A 17668-nucleotide genomic window follows, 5' to 3' on the forward strand; every position below is an offset into this window, starting at 1 on the left:
GACCCCCCCGCCAGGTCGGAGAATGGCCGTTGGCCGCCGTGAATCCCGCCCCCGCCGGTTGCCGAAGTCTCCGGTACCGGAGATTGGGCGGGGGCGGGAATCGGGCCGCGCCGGTTGGCGGGACCCCCCGCTCAATTATCCGGCAGTCCCGCCGAGAAATTGCCTGTCGCGCCGGCGTAAATTAAAATAGGTATTTACCGGCGGGACAAGGCGGCGTGGGTGGGCTCCGGGGTCCTGGGGGGGGGCGCGGGGCGATCTGACCCCGCGGGGGTGCCCCCACGGTGGCCTGGCCCGCGATCGGGGCCCACCGATCCGCGGGCGGGCCTGTGCCGTGGGGGCACTCTTTCCCTTCCGCCTCCGCAACGGCCTCCACCTTGGCAGAGGCAGAAGAGACTCTCCCCACTGCGCATGCGCGGGAAACTGTCAGCGGCCGCTGACACTCCCGCGCATGCGCCGCCCGGGGATGTCATTTCCACGCCAGCTGGCGGGGCGGAAATCCCTCCGGCGCCGGCCTAGCCCCTCAATGTTGGGGCATTCCGCACCTTTGGGGCGGCGCGATGCCCATCTGATTGGCGCTGTTTTGGGCGCCAGTCGGCGGACATCGTGCCGTTGGGGGAGAATTTTGCCCCAGATTTTGCATTCAGATGGTATGAAGTACCGTTCAAAAGAATGTTGTAGGGATGCCGGCGTTGGACTGGGATGAGCACAGTAAGATGTCTTACAACACCAGGTTAAAGTTACCTTTTTAACCTGTGATTATTCCTCTCTCCAGTCGTTCCGTCTGGACCTGTAAAGACTTAATTACCTGCAAAGACTCACATTCAAAGTATCATCTTGCATCATTGAATTTGTCTATATATGTGGTTATGGAACCGGCCTCTTCATTCACCTGAGTAAGGAGCTGCACTCCAAAAGCTAGTGATTCGAAACAAACTTGTTGGACTTTAACCTGGTGATGTAAGACTTCTTACTGCATTCGAAAGAAGATAGATGGAAATGCACAGAAGAATTCTTGGCATATTTGGAAGCATGCCAGAAAATATGTGGTTATTGTCAAGTACCAACTTGGCACATGGCTTTTCACAGAGCTTGGAGCCCATCCTTCCAAACATGGAATTATGGCCAATTCGACCAAAACAATTTATATCCAACTATAATACTGTCTGATAGCCGATGGCTCAGCCTCTATTGCACCATAAGCAGCTTCCACCAGAACTCTGCAGTGCAAGCTCAGACTGAAGTCATGCAAAGTCAGCTTTCTACCATGCAAGCTTGAACTGCTACCATCATGACTGGATTACAGTGCAAAGGAGCTTTCAGGATGTCACAGCAGTCCAGCAATCTGACCTCCAACAGGTAACTAAGATTGCTGAGGCCCTGCAAATTGGGAATTGGCATTGACTCCATGGAACACAGCCTTGCTTCCCTCACATAGGAAGAAAGTTTTCCCCCTAGCATCTGTGGCACTCTGCTAGTGCCTTTCCCACTATCCGTCACCCAGCCCAGATTGCTGCGCAGATTAAAATGATGCTGTCCTCAGCTGGGCCTTCTAGACCCAAATCTGTTCAATGTTATCCTCCTACAGTTCCCTTCACTGAAAGTCAGCAGCCCTCCACAAGCCACTGGAGCGATAAAGAGAAATGGAAGTCAAGCATGAAATGAAATGAAATGAAAATTGCTTATTGTCACAAGTAGGCTTCAAATGAAGTTACTGTGAAAAGCCCCTAGTCGCCACATTCTGGCGCCTGTTCGGGGAGGCTGGTACGGGAATTGAACGGTGCTGCTGGCCTGCCTTGGTCTGCTTTAAAAGCCAGCTATTTAGCCCTGTGCTAAACCAGCCCCTTTTAAGGGATTAAGCATTAAGGGAATGCTTACAGGGGCTCAGTTGATTTTCATATGCAGCATGGATTGGTTTGATTTCTAAATTTAGTTTGGAATGTTTATATTGTGGTGGGCAAGTGAATGTGATCTGTGACTAGCAAAGAGGCGGGACTGATGGTGAAAGGGGAATTGGGGTTGCAGTTACTTATATCGCACTTGGAAGAGCTCATCATGGACAACTCAACTGGAACAGGGTTTAGGTTGTCTCCTTGCTCTCTTTCCCCTCCTGCTCCTGAACTACTCATCATGGTAGCTGGTGCTATGAGCTGTCCTATCATGATGACATGGTTGTGCAGTATGCAGCAGCCCATTACAAATCTGATACCCTCTCTGCAGAGTATTGCAAGGCTCCTTTGAAGCATTCCAGGTACTGGAAGGGTTGCTTCACTCTCACATGTACATTAGTTGAGCACATAAGGCAATGCCATGTTGTCAGTGGATAGCCCTTACTGCCCTTACCAGTTTGGTTTACTGTGGTGTTGAAATACAGCTAATATAACAGACTGCTACAGAATGACTGTCATCTGGATACTTATCATTGACCTCATGCATGTATTTCTGCGTATAATACAGGCCAGCTGGAAATAGAGGGAGTGAAATCCCAGGTGGTCATGGTATAGAAGTCAACAGCACCCTGCACATAGGGTAAGCCTGCAAACCTAGCAAAGCTATGTCTTCACCCATCTGCATATATCTGACAAGAAGGAATGAAATACTGGTGGCTGTCAATGAATAGAGAACATCGGTGATCTCAATCAAGCAACAGTGTGTGGCAAACTTGCTGATGTTCCAACTATCTTCAGGTCCAGCCAGGAACGCACAGAAGTTTATCACTGCAAACGCCTTAACATCCACTGGCAATTTGGTCTTGCTCTGCGCTGAAGTTGTAGCTGTGACTGTCGTAAGTGGCTGATTTCAGTCACCATATCGGTGCATAGATGTATCACACATTTGGTCCTCGCTGAGATTCAGGAGGGAAACTGTTCCCTGAACATCTTGGATTGGTATCACTTCCTGCTAAGGTTCCTTTACCTTTTCTCTTCTTCCCCCTTCTTCTTCTATCTCTTCCTACAGCTTGTCCTACTCTGCATGGCCTCTGTTCATTCTCCAAACCATACTGTACTCCAAGAGGGTGCCTAATAGTGTACCCTTGTCTGGGAGTAACTGCTTTGTGCAGAAACCCCGAAGTCAGCAAAAAACCCTTCAGCACCATTTCCTGTGGATGCCGGTAACTTTAAAGACCAAACACTTGTAGATTTGAAGCAACAGCCAGAAGAAATCAATCAAAAACTAACCTGTCAGCAGTTGATGGCCCCTTAAAATAGTATTGGTGGGGGTTAGGGTGGGGTCTTTCCTGCTCGTGAACATGTGTTCAACAGTACAAGATTAAGAGAGGGTGTCACTTGGAGTATGGCGCTCCAAAATGTAATTGCAGGCATCAAATCAGCTGTGCACACTGATTGATATCATGATCTGCGCTGCTCACTAAGTCATCACCAGCATGACATCCTGCGGAGCCTGTCCAAAAGTCTGCTTGTGCATAATTTTGTCACCATTCTGAACACCAAACGGCACCGGGAGTGTCCGAACCATTGTGTGATTGATCCAAACGTTTTGCTGTAAATGTTTTTAAGTAAATAGATGATCAGGTTGTTGGTCCTTAATTATTGTTTGATCAGGGGCTTAAACAGACTACAATGCACTCATTTGTTCTTGGCTCGGGATTGCAGATGAAATCTTTTTGAGGAGATGGGAGTTTTGGCTGCTGGGTGGAGAGCTTGTCAGAGTCTTGTGTCACCATTTTTCGGGAAGGCCCACCGCATTTTGTGCCACTCAGGCACTTGCGGGATCAAGGCCCTGGGTTGGGGAGAGGTGGGGAAGGGTGACGGAGTTGTGCCTACTTTGAGCTGCTAGCCAATCATGTAGTTAGCAGCACAACTGGAGAGGTAGAGGTATGACATCCACCTGAGGCCCCAGGTTGCTGAGGGACCTAGACACAGGAGGATAATAATGACAGGAAGGGGTCTGCAGAGTGGGAGTCATGGGGAGGGGGAGGGTTTGTTGGCATGAAGGGCAAGGGTGGCCCTCAGTGAGAGTTTTCCTCACATCATGTTTTACTCATTTTGCCATTTATTTTGAAGCTTTGCCCTCTAATTCTTGATGTTGGGAACAAAACCGTTCATACTCTGTCCAGATCCCTCAGGATCTTGAATATCTCTACTAGTCTCCCATCAGCCTCTTTTCTTCAAGGAAAACTAATTCAACCTCTCCAATTTATCCTCAGAGCTACAGTTTCACATCCTTCCTCAAGCATGGCATCTAGATCTGAATGTAGCACTCCAGATGAGGCCTAACTAGTGTCTTATAAAGTTCAACAGGACCTCCTTATTCTTGAATTAATGAAGCCTAAGACACTATGCTTTATTAACTGCTTTCTCAACATGCCTTGTCACCTTCATTGACTTATGTACATGTAGACCAACACCTGGATAGTTTCCATGTCCTGAATCTGCATCGCAACTACGCTGCTTTTGCGACACAATATTCACATTTCAAATTCCATAATTGGTGCAGTGGTGAGCTCAGTGCCCAATTACTCACATTGAGCGTTTCCAGGAAACAGTAGCTGCCTGCAGACCACAACCGGCAAAGGCAGATGGCAGCCATAACGGAGCCTGCCGCTGTCTTGCTGAAGAGAGGGCAGCAGTCCCACTGTGCAGATAAGTGGCCAAGCAACCAAATAAAAAATAATGTACACGCTCCATCACAAAGGTCCAAAGACTTTTCATCATATAAAAGATAAATCTTTAATAACATGCACAAGACTTTGTCGCTTTCCGATTTGAATATTCCATAACAATCTAGTCTAAGAACTTAAAAGAAAAATATTGTAACTACTGGAAATCTGAAATACAAACAAGCAACTTCTGCTAAATCCCAGGAGGATGGTGGAAGGACAGCTATTGGCCCAATAGTAGGTGGGGGATGTTTTGGACCCCTGTAAAACATCCAATCCCTATATGGTGCGAACATTATTTGGGTATTTTTGAATCCTGGTTATATCTGCGCAATTTGTCATGATTTCAAATAGATTCTTAAAATATAAGTCATTACAGTTGGTTGCTGTGATTAATTCTGAATTTGAAAAGAAACGTGGATTTTAATTTCTCATTCTTGGTAACTCATAGAAAAGTTGTATTTTTAACAAGAATATTTAACGCAGCGTAATGATAGTCAGTAATGATGTTTTCTATAATTATATTATTCTTCAAAGTCTCTCTCTCTACAGGGATCTTTGTATTCATTCGGAATAATTCCCCAGAATTAAAATGTCTTTTCTGACCACATAGTAATTCTGTAGTTTATGAATGTGTCTGAACTACTTTAGCATTAACAACAATGTCAATTTACTTCTCTTGATTGTGTTTGGATTTATAGAAGCATCACTGAATTTTGAGTGGACGGCGAGAATCCTGCTTTAAGCATTTGGAGTGAAGATTCAGGGTGAGAGGCAGCTGTCATCTTCTGAAACACTTTGAAAACGAAAATGTGGCATTCAATTAAAAAATATTTGCTCAATAACAGAATGAATCGAAATGGAATAAAAATACTACTGGCTGGACGGAACACTCTGTGCCATCCCAAACAAGTTGTTCCTTTTCAAGATTATAGACAACACACACCTGCAGCTTTTAATATAAGTGTGCCAATTCGAGCTATCCAAAAAGTAGAGGCCTTTGATAAACAGCGATGCATCACTGTACACTGGGAGGATGGAAGCCACAGCCAATATCCTTACGTCTGGTTACGGGATAACTGCCAATGCCCCCAGTGCTTCTTGTCTTCAGCTAAAGCAAGAAAGTTATCCATAGAAGATTTGGATGTCAACATTTATGCAGAGAAAGTCACTTTGACTGATTCAAAGGTATTAATTCTAAAAAATATCAATACAGTGAGTGTATACAACCATATATTAAATTGTGTCTATATATTCATTTGAAACCATTTAGTGTGCTGCAAAAGACTACTGAGCTGTACCCATCCCTTTTTACTGTCACGCTTTACCTTGACTCACACCCTGCCCCCTGTAAGGTACCTTGACTACAGCTCCTCACACCCTGCTCCCTGTGAGGACTCTAATCCCATTCTCCCAGTTTCTCCCCCTGCGTTGCATTTGTTCTGATGATGCCACCTTCGAAAATAGCACTTCTGACATGCCTGCCTTTTTCCTGAACTGAAGTTTCCCCAACCCTGTGGTCGACAGGGCACTCAACTGGGTTTGACCTATTTCCTGCACCTCTGTCCACACCCCTTCCCCTCCCTCCCAGAAAACTGATAAGGTCCCTCTTGTCTTCACTTTCCACCCTACCAGCCTCTGCATTCATAGGATCATCCTCCGCCATTTGCACCAACTCCAGCACGATGCAGCCACAAAACACATCTTCCCTTCACCCCGCTTGTCAGCATTCCTCAGGGACTGCCCACTCCGTAACACCCTGGTCCACTCATCCATCACCCGTAACCCCTCATCCCTTCCCATGGCACCATCCCTTGCAATCGCAGAAGGTGCAACATCTGCCCCTTTACCTCCTTCCTCCTCACTGTCCAAGCCCTCAACCACTCCTTTCAGGTTAAGCAACATTTCACTTGTACCTCCTCCAATTTGGTTTACTATATTTGTTGCACCCAATGCACTCTCCTCTATGTTGGGGAAACTAAATGCAGAATAGGTGACCTCTTTTTGGAACACCTTTGCGCAGTCTGAAACCTTCTGCTATTTCAAATCAACATCTTGCTCTTCATACCCACGTCCCTGTCCTTGGTCTGCTGCAATGCTTCAGTGAAGTCCAACCCAAACTGGAGGTGCTAATCTTCCAATTAGGCACATTACAGCCCTCAGGATTCAACATTGAGTTCAACAGATTTAAACTGTGAATGTTCTCCTCCATCCTCACCTTTTTTTTAATACCCAAATATTTTTTGTCCCCATACAAAAATCCTCCCTCCTCCTCCAGTGGGCCATTGGTCACGTGTTCTTACGTTTCGCCACATCTTTATTGCAATCTCTCCTGGCTCTCACGAATCACTGACCTTCTACTCGATTCCACCTTTTCCACCCTCTCTTACACAGTAAATAATCCAACACATTTCTCCCCCATTTAAGCTCTGAAGAAGAACCATTTGGACTTGAAATATTGGCTCAGTTATTTCTCCCTCCATATCCTGCCAGGCCAGCTGACTTTTTCTGCCGTTCTCTATTTTTATTTTTTCTTACTGTGAAGTACTTTGTAACCATATTGTTATGGGTCAGGGTTTAGAGAACCTCAAAGTGTATCTTGGAGTTCACCTGACCCACAACTTTTAAGAGATTATGGTATGGGGAGCACACGGCTCACTCTACAGGTGTGGTACAGCAGAAAAGGACAAGTATTTTTAAAAACAAAACAATGTTTATTCTATGCACGCAAGTTAACCTTTTTTAAAACAAACAGTGAACGTCTAAGCAACCATTAATTCAAATACAACCCCAAAGACTACAACCCTAAGCTGTCCTTTTAACATCCAAAAGACTTAACAAACCTTCAAACAGGAGCACATTAGGTTTACATTCAATATTGAGACCTTTTACAATTCTGGGTTCACCAAATGATCCATAGATAGTCTTTGGGTGGCAGAGATCAACAGTACAGCTCACTGAAAAACACAGACACACCCAAGCTTTTTCACAAACTGGAACTAACAAGCAGAAGGAGAGTTCAGCTCCACACACACACTGACATCACTCCAGTAACATGAGCAGCTCCATTTTACAGGCAGCACGGTAGCATTGTGGATAGCACAATTGCTTCACAGCTCCAGGGTCCCAGGTTCAATTCCGGCTTGGGTCACTGTCTGTGTGGAGTCTGCACATCCTCCCCGTGTGTGCGTAGGTTTCCTCCGGGTGCTCCGGTTTCCTCCCACAGTCCAAAGATGTGCAGGTTAGGTGGATTGGCTATGATAAATTGCTCTTAGTGTCCAAAATTGCCCTTAGTGTTGGGTGGGGTTACTGGGTTATGGGGATAGGGTGGGGGTGTTGACCTTGGGTAGGGTGCGCTCCCCAAGAGCCGGTGCAGACTCGACGGGCCGAATGGCCTCCTGCATTGTAAATTCTATGATCTATTTCTTAAAGGTACATTTCTTAAACACCCATTTCTTAAAGGTACTCTCACGTGACAATATTAAATAATAAAGCAGCGGGCTTTATGGCACGTGGGATTGGAAAGTATCCCGAGGTGAGAATTAAAAAAAAAAAATTCGGCCTTTCACCCCTGCAGGCAATGGATATTGCGATTCAACAGCAATGGTGGCCTTCCTGCTAGTCGCCGCAGCCCTCGGGGATGCCCTGCGGCGGTACGAGCTGGAGCTGCTTGAGGAGAAAGAGGAAGCTACAGCAGCGCAGCAGGGAGCAGAGGGACAGGAGGCAGCCGCCCAGGATGGAAAGGCAGCTGCCCAACAGGCTGAGGAGGAGGAGGTGCCAAGGAGGCACCGCATGAGCCTCTTGTGTACCGGCAGCGCCTGTCATTCAGGGACCTGCCGGACCAGACATGCCAATGAAGACTCCGGCTGAGCAGGGAGACAGTGCGACCTGCCAGATCATGGCACACATGGCACCGTGGGGGTATGGGGGAGGACACCCACCTCCAGTGGCTGTCAAGGTGACGGTCTCCCTGAATCTTTACGCCACGGGGTCCTTTCAGACGCTACGTGGGGACCTGTCTGATGCATCCACGGATGCCCTGTATGCCTAGGTGACACAACACATCGACTTCAATGTGGACCGAGCCCACCAGGATGCCTGAGCAGCGGGGTTCGCCGCCATCGACAGGATGTCCCGGGCCCAGGGGGTGATTGGCGGGATGTACGTCTCCTTATGAGCACCTGCAGGTGACAGGCCGCTCTACGCCAACCCAAAGGTGTTCCACTCAGCGTGCAGCTGATAAGTGACCATCAGATGTGCATCATGCATGTCTGTGCCCGATACCCGGGCAGTGGGCATGATGCCTTCATCCTGGCACACTCGACGGTTCCTGACATGTTCGGGACGCACCCCCCCCACCCACCCGCCGGCCCCCCGACCACATCCTTCTCTGCAACCCCCTCTGTGATACATACCTGCCGCACTACTGAGTGTGGCAGTAACACCGGGTCTGGTCAATGGGATGAAGGATGATGACAACCAGCTCTGCGATGACCTTTAGTGTTCCACATTGTTTGGAAACGTCTGAATCCTCGGGTGATCCCTGCATGCGAACTGGTCATTCCATCACACAGTCCCATCAAATTCCTGGGGTGACTGTGGTGGGGACGCACCAGGGGTGCTCCCTGGCCACCCCTGACCAGCCCACCCCTCACACACATCTGACAGAGCACCGAGGCAGGTTGTAACAATGTTAACTGGTGTTTAATGTGGCAAAATACATACAGATTTGTGCCCCCTATAACAAATTGTGCCCTGTACTCATGCCAACTTAACTGGTGTCTAACTTTCTGGCCTTATGGGCCCTAACGATACGTCTTGGTGGTTCCCCAGATGGTAAGTCAGGAGTGGAAGCGGGCCTGCTCTGGTTCCCGCCCTGCGACCTGCGTCCCCGCTGGTACCCGTCTTCTGGGGCGCCCGGGCCTGGATAGGCCCAGCTGCTGCGCGAGTGTCCCAGGTGGCGTGTTGCCGGCCTGTTCTGCCAGCTGCCCACCAGATGCAACAGGGCAAGAGGGGGGGAGTCTGATGTGCTGCAGTGTTCGGGCACCTCCCCTGCGGGAATCACTGGCACGGGCCCCATCACCTCCCCCTCCCTCGGGGTGCCCAATGGCCTCCAGCCTAAACCATGGGACGGGAGTGCGAGTGGAGCCATCCACTGAGACTCCTTCACCATCTGGCGCTGCCAATCCTGGAGACCTGCTCTGGTCTCGACCAGGGTCTGCACACTCGCGGCCATGGAGCACAGGGAGTGGACCATCTCCTTCTGGGATTGCGCCACATCACCCATTGATTGTGGCACCGCCTTCTGGGTTTGTGTTACCTCAGCCAGTGACTGTGCCATCTCCCTCTGGGATTGGGCCATCTCCCTGTGACTCTGTGCCACATCGGTCAGCGCCTGGGATGGTGGAGGGTGTTGGAGACAGCTGTGATGGGAAGTCAGTGTCATCCTCAGACTCGAGCTCTGAGGTGTCCTGCATCCCGGGTGGAGGGCTGGCGTCCGAGCTGCTCTCAGCATCAGTGCTCAGCTCATGGTGGGGCGCCGGCTGTGACCCTGGCCGGGGCGGGGGACACCAGATGGACCTGCCCCATCTCCAGCAAGTCCTGTAAGACACACGAGAAGACGCATGATTAGACTGCGTGCTGGTGGGGGGGGAAGTGCGGTTGGTGGGGGTGAGGGTGGTGTGGGGATGAGGGTGGGAATGATGGTGAGGGTGATGTGGGGATGGTGTTGGGGGGAGGGTGATGTTGACACACGTGTCACAGGGAACCACAGCTCAGCAGGGTCTCACTTTCTCGCCAGCGGTCGTGCTCCACCCTGGCAACCTCCCTTTCCTCTGTTTCACCGACCATATCCAGGCCCTCTGTTCTTCCATGGTGAGGGGCTGCAAGTCATGCGATGCCCGTCCAGTCTTCACCCGCACCTGGCAGTTGTGGGCGGCCTTCTCCTGGGGCGACGCAAACAGAAAAGGACAGTGTTAGATAGTCAGACGTGTGCAGACCAGGGGGTGGGTAGCTGGTGGCCTCAGTGGCCAGGGCACCCGGCCATGGTGGCCGGTATGGGTGGCTGCATGTGGTGCAGGGTGGGGGCTCTGCTGCACTCCGGGTTGGGGGGTAGGGTTACCGGTGTGGGGACTCACCCTGGCCGCCCTGAGGAAATCGGGCAGTTTTTCACAGCACAGATGTCCGGTCCGGATGGTGTTACCCACGGCGCTGACTGCCTCTGCCACCTTCGCCCAGGCGTGGTGAATGGCGGCAGCTGGCAGCCTCCTTCCCGGGCCAGGGTACAGGCTCATCCACCTCTCCTCCACCATGTCCAGGAGGGTCACCAGCTTGGCATCTGTGAAGTGTGGCGCTGCGCATCTTGATGCCATCTTGTTGACTGGGATGGTGTGGGGAGTGCAGTGTGTATATGCGGCTGCAGCTTGTCAGCCTCCTGAATGTCAACCGCGACCGGCGAATCCAGCACCATTTCTCATTAAAATCAATTGAGTTCCATGTGATGCCAGTAACAGAATCGGTCCAGGTGCGGCACCGGTTTTGCTATTGTGGAACTCAACGAATTCTGTGCTGGCATCAACACTTAGGGCTGGATTCTTCGATTTGCGGCTAAGTGCCGACGCCAGCGTGGAAACTGCCGTTTTTCTGCGCCAAAATCGACGCTGAACCCTCACTGATTCCAGTACCAGTGAGGGACTAGCAGCGGCACCAGGTAAAACTCCCAGGTAAAACAACAGCCGGAGAATGGCCGGGTCTGTGGCCACGCATGTGCACGGCGACGACCTGCCAGATAGTGCCCACTTGTACCCCCCCTCGCCACCCTCGGACCACCCCACCACCAGACCCCCAGCCCTCGCCCAAGCCCCCCCGGCCAGCGGAACGGCTCTCCCCCAACTGTGGCGGCGCTGGACACAGTCCGCAGCCGTAATGCGAGGTTGACAAATACTCAGAGCGCACGTGCCCCGCGCCGTTGGGAAGTCGGCCCATCAGGGGTGGAGCATCAAGGGAGGGCCTTCAGGTGACGTCCTGAGGCTGTCCCAACGGCGTGCGGAGTAGTCCCCGATGGTGCCATTTTGGAGGGGGCGGAGCGTCCGAAAACAGGCACTGCCCCCGATTTCGGCATCAAAAGGGATTCTCCGCCCGATCGCCAATTACGATATTGGCGTTGGGCAATGGAGAATCCCACCCATACCTTTTAAAAAGGAGCATTGTGTGCATATTTTGAAGTTTTCAAAAATAAAGGCAGAAAATCATAAATCTTTCTCAGACCATAATAATTGGCAAGAACTGAGCAAGGATATAAAACCAGCCCTAATTGCAGGGACATCAGGGCCATTTACATTGATGGAATTTGTGACTAAGATTTAAACTTTGGTCTCATTTACTGATTTTCGAAAATTATAATGTGGTAGCTACAAGGCACCTCATGTGTACATTACACTTAAGTGTTTAATGGTCTGAGAAACAAGCGGCTCGCTATTTATTTTTGTAGAAACTGGTTCGCTTAAGTATATGGTTCAAGCATTTAAGATGATAATTCTTGAAGCCAAACTATTGAGTAGCAAATTACAGCTATTTATTTTCCCCATTATTTGTCTGTTAGCTCACAATGCCATTAGCACTTGTTTTTGTTCTGCCTTATCATCAAACTCTGGTTCATTCACATTCTTCCCCATAAAGTAGAATAGAGTAAACTATAATTTTAGGTAGTCCATATAATCTTTTTTGCACTATATTTTTCACAATTTTACAGCAGGAATGATTTCTAAGCCCTGCTACAAGCTAAAATTTGAAGGCAGTGAGAAACAAAGTTGTTTTGATGTTTGAACTTCTTTAAAATAGTGATTGACTCCAGGAAATGTGTTAATATAGGTGTCCCTTGAAGTTGTTTTGCTGCAAATCATTGACTGCTAAATTGGATATAAAAGAAAAAAAAGGTGCAATTATACTTAGGCTTATTTACAAATTGCAGTCTACGTTTCCCACTGATCTGCCTGTCAATTTTCTTAACCGGTAAGCTGAAACAGTTCCTCTAACAGGACTGATGGTAGCTCTACCTGTGGAAAATCTCTCCTGCCCTTGGATGCCAAACAGTGGGTATGCTTAGAATTTTCCCAAGGGGAAGGGAGATTATTTTACAAAATTTCAATACTTTTATCCTGAATTAATATGCTGATTAATACTTTTATCCTGGATTAATGGTGCTGATAATGCATGGCACCGAGGCCAAAACTGCAAAGCTGGCGACCGCAGTGGAAAATCTGGAGCATGATAACTGCGGTGGAAAAACGGGAGCACGATGTCCGCGTATGGAGTGGCGGTGTCCAAGGCATCGCTAAATCTGTGATGACCATAGTTGAGGGCCACGACATCATTCCTCATTCGCTGTGGGATGTGTCCCAGACACAGGTGGACACTGCAGAGCGTGGCCCAGTCACTGAGGAGCATTGCTGAGGGCGTCGGCGCCATGGTGCAGACAATGGGGAGCCTCCAGATGCCGGATGACTCAGAGGCCTCCGGAGCTCACTCCAGCTGCCTCTCCATCCCATGGAATCCCCAGGGCCCAACAGGCACTGCCAGGCAGGAGGAAGTACTGGAGGCCAACACGGGACTTGCCACCAAGGAGACTACGGCGGTGTCCATTTCTTCCGAATCCCCCTCCCCCTCCTGACACCAGTGCACCCCAAGTAAGTGGGCAGAAAAGGGTGGCACGACGACGCCAATGGCACTGGTAAGTTGGCGACCGGCTCCATGCCCTCCAGAGGACGTCCGCCAAGGAAATTCAATACCGCAGGGTACGAAGAGCAGCAGATTGCCTCCACCTCTAATGTACATCCTGGGGATACATCTAGACGTAGCACTAGACCACGGAAGATCAGTAGAGTGAGGAGCACTGAGTAGGTACCGGATTGGGGTGGGGGTGGGAGTGGGAGGGTGGAGTCGCTATCTGTAACTGGAGGAAATTGAAATCTGTCACAATGAAATGTTCACTATTAAAACATGTCACACCTCATACATGTGAAGCCTCTGACATATCAATTTTCACAATGAGCCTGCCCGCACCCCTGCCTCCTGTTGCCCTCCGCTCCCTCCAGCCCAGCTCCACAGGCACAGTGGTCCAAAATCCAAAGCTCCCGATGCAGACCTTGTTCAGAAGATGGCTTTGAGTACGCTGTTAGCAGAAAGACAGGAGTCAGACTTAGCAGAAACTGAGGTGCACCAGAGCTTTCCTCACAATGACTTGTCATCACTCTCCTGCCCAGTCTGATGACCCACTGACAGAGCCGACACAGGCCCTTCACGTTGGATTGATGTTACACAGGCCCTTGGATGGGAAAACAGGGTGGTCGGAATGGAGGGCAAAGAAATAGGGGGGAGGGGAATGGGGAGAGGGAGCAAAATGGGGGGAAAGGGGGTGATTTGGGGGAGGGCAGAAAATGGGGGGGGGGAAGGAGGAAAATGGTGGAAGGCTTGAACTAATGGACACAGCCTTGTCCTAGGAGAATCTGGAGATCATGATTTATGAGAATTCCTGATCTTTCTGGCATGTCGCCTGTCCTCCATCGTCTGGCTCCTCCATGAGCTCGTCATCCAGCCCCTCCTGGACAGCCTCATCTTCCTCCTCAGGTGAGGCTGCCTCCTCCTCCTGCTCCTCATCCTCCTCCAGCATGTTGCACCGCTGCTGTGCCAGATTGTGGAGGGCACAGCAATGTTGGCCTCATTATAATGAGTCGTTACCTCCGTCTCAGACATCTGCACCGGCATCATCAGCCATGACCTCAGTCAGAGGCAGATCTTCTATGAAACTAATGAAGCTTAAGCTTCAGGACCCCTAATCCCGGAGGGCCCCAGAAGCGACTTTAATCCACATTGCTTAAAAATTTGGGGTCTACAGTATGAGAAGGGGTTTAAAAAAATATATATATTAATAATATAGTGTAATTCAATACAAAATAATAGTTAAAATAAAAACTAAATGGTTATTAAAGTGTCATGTAGGCTAGCCGTAAACAAAAAAACGTTCAAATTAAGGATGTTTCATTCTAAATATATTTAATATAAAATAATTATAAATAATTTCAAACACTATTAACATTTATGACAGAAATACAAACAGTAGCTGACGTGTTGTAACAAAAAAGGGGAGCCGTTGAAAAGGCAATCACAATGCGAACGTGAATTTTCAACGTGATAGCACTCGCGATAGCGATCTAGACAAGAATTTTTTTCAATAAAGTGCTCATAAGGATACAATATTTTAATTACCCCTACTCAAAAATAAATGTTATATTTAGAAAAGTAAGGTAAGTAATAAAGGTGAAATAGTGTTAGATTAGCCTAAGCCTATTGTTTTTATGAAGAGGTGAATTGAAGGTAGGCTACGACCGCATAGCCTAGGCTAATACTTATTACAAGTATTTATGAAAAAGTAATAAAAGGGTGAATTTGTGTTAAATTGCAGGTGTTTATTATGAAAAATGTTCAAATAATGGTAAAATTATGTTACATTACCTTAGCCTAGTCTTGCCTAACTTAGTCTAGCCTAGCGTCGGCTAGCTTGAACATAGCCTAGTTTAGCCTATTTAGCTTATTTATTATAAATCTTAAAGAATGGCGCTTTACTTTCTGAGAAGGGGTTTTTAAAAAAACACTTTCTCAGAAAGTATACCTAGATAATGCATCTAACAGAAGGGCTCGGAGATAGGGCTGAAATGTTTATTAAAAACATTAACAGGTACGCAGACTATGTACCATGTGCAGCCTATTCACTTAACCTTGTTGGAGAAAAGGCAGTGTCTACTGTACCTGAAGTTGTTGACTATTTTGGCATTTTGCAGGAGCTGTATATTTTCTTTTCTGGATCTCCACGAAGATTCTTATTCACACTAGTGACATGTGAGATAATCCAGTACAGCAATTTTAATCAAAATCTGAGATGTAGTGGTTAAATTTAAAAAAAATTTGTGGTGATCTGTCGTGGAACGACCCCAGAGAAGAAGATAACAGTGGTTACCCAGACCTCGTTGCTGGTTGCGAAGGGGCCCCCATAACAGTTCAAGCTTCAGGGCCCCAAAAGTGTAGGTCCGCCACTGACCTCAGTGGGTATCCCTTGTCCACACGAGTCAACTCGCCATCTTGGAGTGGTCCTTGAAGACACCAGGGATCTCCGAGTGCCCCAGGATGTAGCTGTATTGGCCATAACATCATAGTTCCAAGAACTGATTAATGCTCTAAGTTCATCTCCCTTATTCCTGATACTCCTTGCATTGAAACAGACACACTTTAACCCATCCCACTGAGTGCAACTTTGCCCTATCAACTGTCTATGCTTCCTTACAGACTCGCTGCATAATATTTTTGCCTGTTCAACGGCTACCCTATCCTCTGATCCGTAGCTCTGGTTCTCATCCCCTTACCAAACTAGTTTAAACCCTCCCGAAGAGCTCCAGAAAACCTCCCACCCAGGATATTGATGCCCTTCCTGTTTAGGTGCAACCCATCCTTCATGTACAGGTCCCACCTTCCCCAGAAGGTATCCCAATAATCTACATATCTGAAGCCTTCCCTCCTGCACCAGCCCTACAGCCACGTGTTCAGCTGCACTCGCTCTCTGTTTCTTGCCTCACTAGCACATTGCTCCGGTAGCAATCCTGAGATTACTACTCTGCTTGTCCTGTTCTTTAGCTTCCAACCTAACTCCCTAAAATCACTTATTAGATCCTCGTCCCTTTTCTGAGCTATATCGTTGGTGCACCACGACATCTAGTAGTTCCCCCTCCCCATTAAGAATCTTGTAGACTCGATCCATGACATCTCTGACCCTGGCACCCGGGAGGCAACATACCTTTGCGACCACAGAATCTCCTATCTGTTCCCCTAACCATTGAGTGTTCTATCACTATCGCTTTTCTATTCTCCCCCCTTTCCTTCTAGCCACAGAGCCAGTCTCAGTGCCAAATCCAGATTAGCCTCCTCCCTGGTTAGTTCCCCACCATATTTTTCCCCAACATATGCACCAAGGAATTATGGAAGAGTACGGAAATTTAGCATTAAAACAAATTTTAAAACTTTATATCTAAATGCAAGAAGCATTTGTAACAACCATAATGAGTTAATGGCGCAAATAGAAACAAAAGGTGACGATTTGGTGGGGAATGACTGAAACGTGGTTACAGGGAGACTAGGGGCGGGATTCTCCGACCCCCCGCCGGGTCGGAGAATCGCCGGGAGGTGGCATGAATCACGCCCCACCGGCTGCCGAATTCTCCGGCGCCGGGGATTTGGCGGGGGCGTGATTCACTCCGAGCCGGCCAGGGGTCATTGGCAGGGGCCCCCTGGCAATTCTCCGACCCGCGATGGGCCAAGTGGCTGCCTGTTTTAGGCCGGTCCCGTCGGCATAAATTACAACAGGTACTTACCGGCGGGACCTGGCGGCGCGGGCGGCCTCCGGGGTCCTCGGGGGGGCGCGGGGGTATCTGGCCCCAGGAGGTGCCCCCAAGGTAGCCTGGCCCGTGATCGGGGCCCACCAATCTGCGGGCAGGCCTGTGCCATGGGGGCACTCTATTCATCCGCACCGGCGGCTGTAGCGGCCGCCATTGCCGGTGCGGAAACGAAGCCACCTGCGCATGTGCGGGGATGACACCAGCACACGCTGGCGCTCCCGTGCATGCGCCAACTAGCACCGGCCGGCAGAGGCCCTTTGGCGCCATTTGACGTGGCGCCAAGCCCCTTTCCCACCGGCCGGCGGGGCGCAAACTGATCCGTGGGCGAGTCTGTGCCGTGGGGGCACTCTGTTCTTCCGTGTCGGCTGCTGTGGGCCTCCGCGATGGCCGACGCAGAGATGAGCCCCCCCTGCGCGTGCGCTGGGATGACGCCCGCACACGCTGGCGCTCCCGTGCATGCGCCAACTCGCGGACGCCCTTCGGCGCTGGTTGGCGTGGCGCCAAGCCCATTCCGCGCCGGCTGGCGCGGGGCAAACCACTCCAGCGCCGGCCAAGCCCCTGAAGGTGCAGAGCATTCCACACCTTTGGGGCGGCCCGACACCGGTGTGGT

General features: G+C 49.5%; 1 protein-coding gene across 2 annotated transcripts in view; it reads left to right on the forward strand.

Annotated features, from left to right (window-relative positions):
* The window catches only part of bbox1 (butyrobetaine (gamma), 2-oxoglutarate dioxygenase (gamma-butyrobetaine hydroxylase) 1), a 302194-nt gene that overhangs the window by 47735 nt on the left and 236791 nt on the right, over positions 1–17668 (forward strand). For both annotated transcript variants that reach the window (XM_072466641.1, XM_072466642.1), the window contains one exon: positions 5320–5806. In XM_072466641.1, coding sequence (XP_072322742.1) covers positions 5429–5806 — 378 coding nt within the window. In that variant the 5' untranslated portion in view covers positions 5320–5428. The remainder of the gene's footprint in view (positions 1–5319; positions 5807–17668) is intronic.

This window comes from Scyliorhinus torazame, chromosome 10 (genome assembly GCF_047496885.1).
Source record: "Scyliorhinus torazame isolate Kashiwa2021f chromosome 10, sScyTor2.1, whole genome shotgun sequence".
Taxonomy (NCBI): domain Eukaryota; kingdom Metazoa; phylum Chordata; class Chondrichthyes; order Carcharhiniformes; family Scyliorhinidae; genus Scyliorhinus; species Scyliorhinus torazame.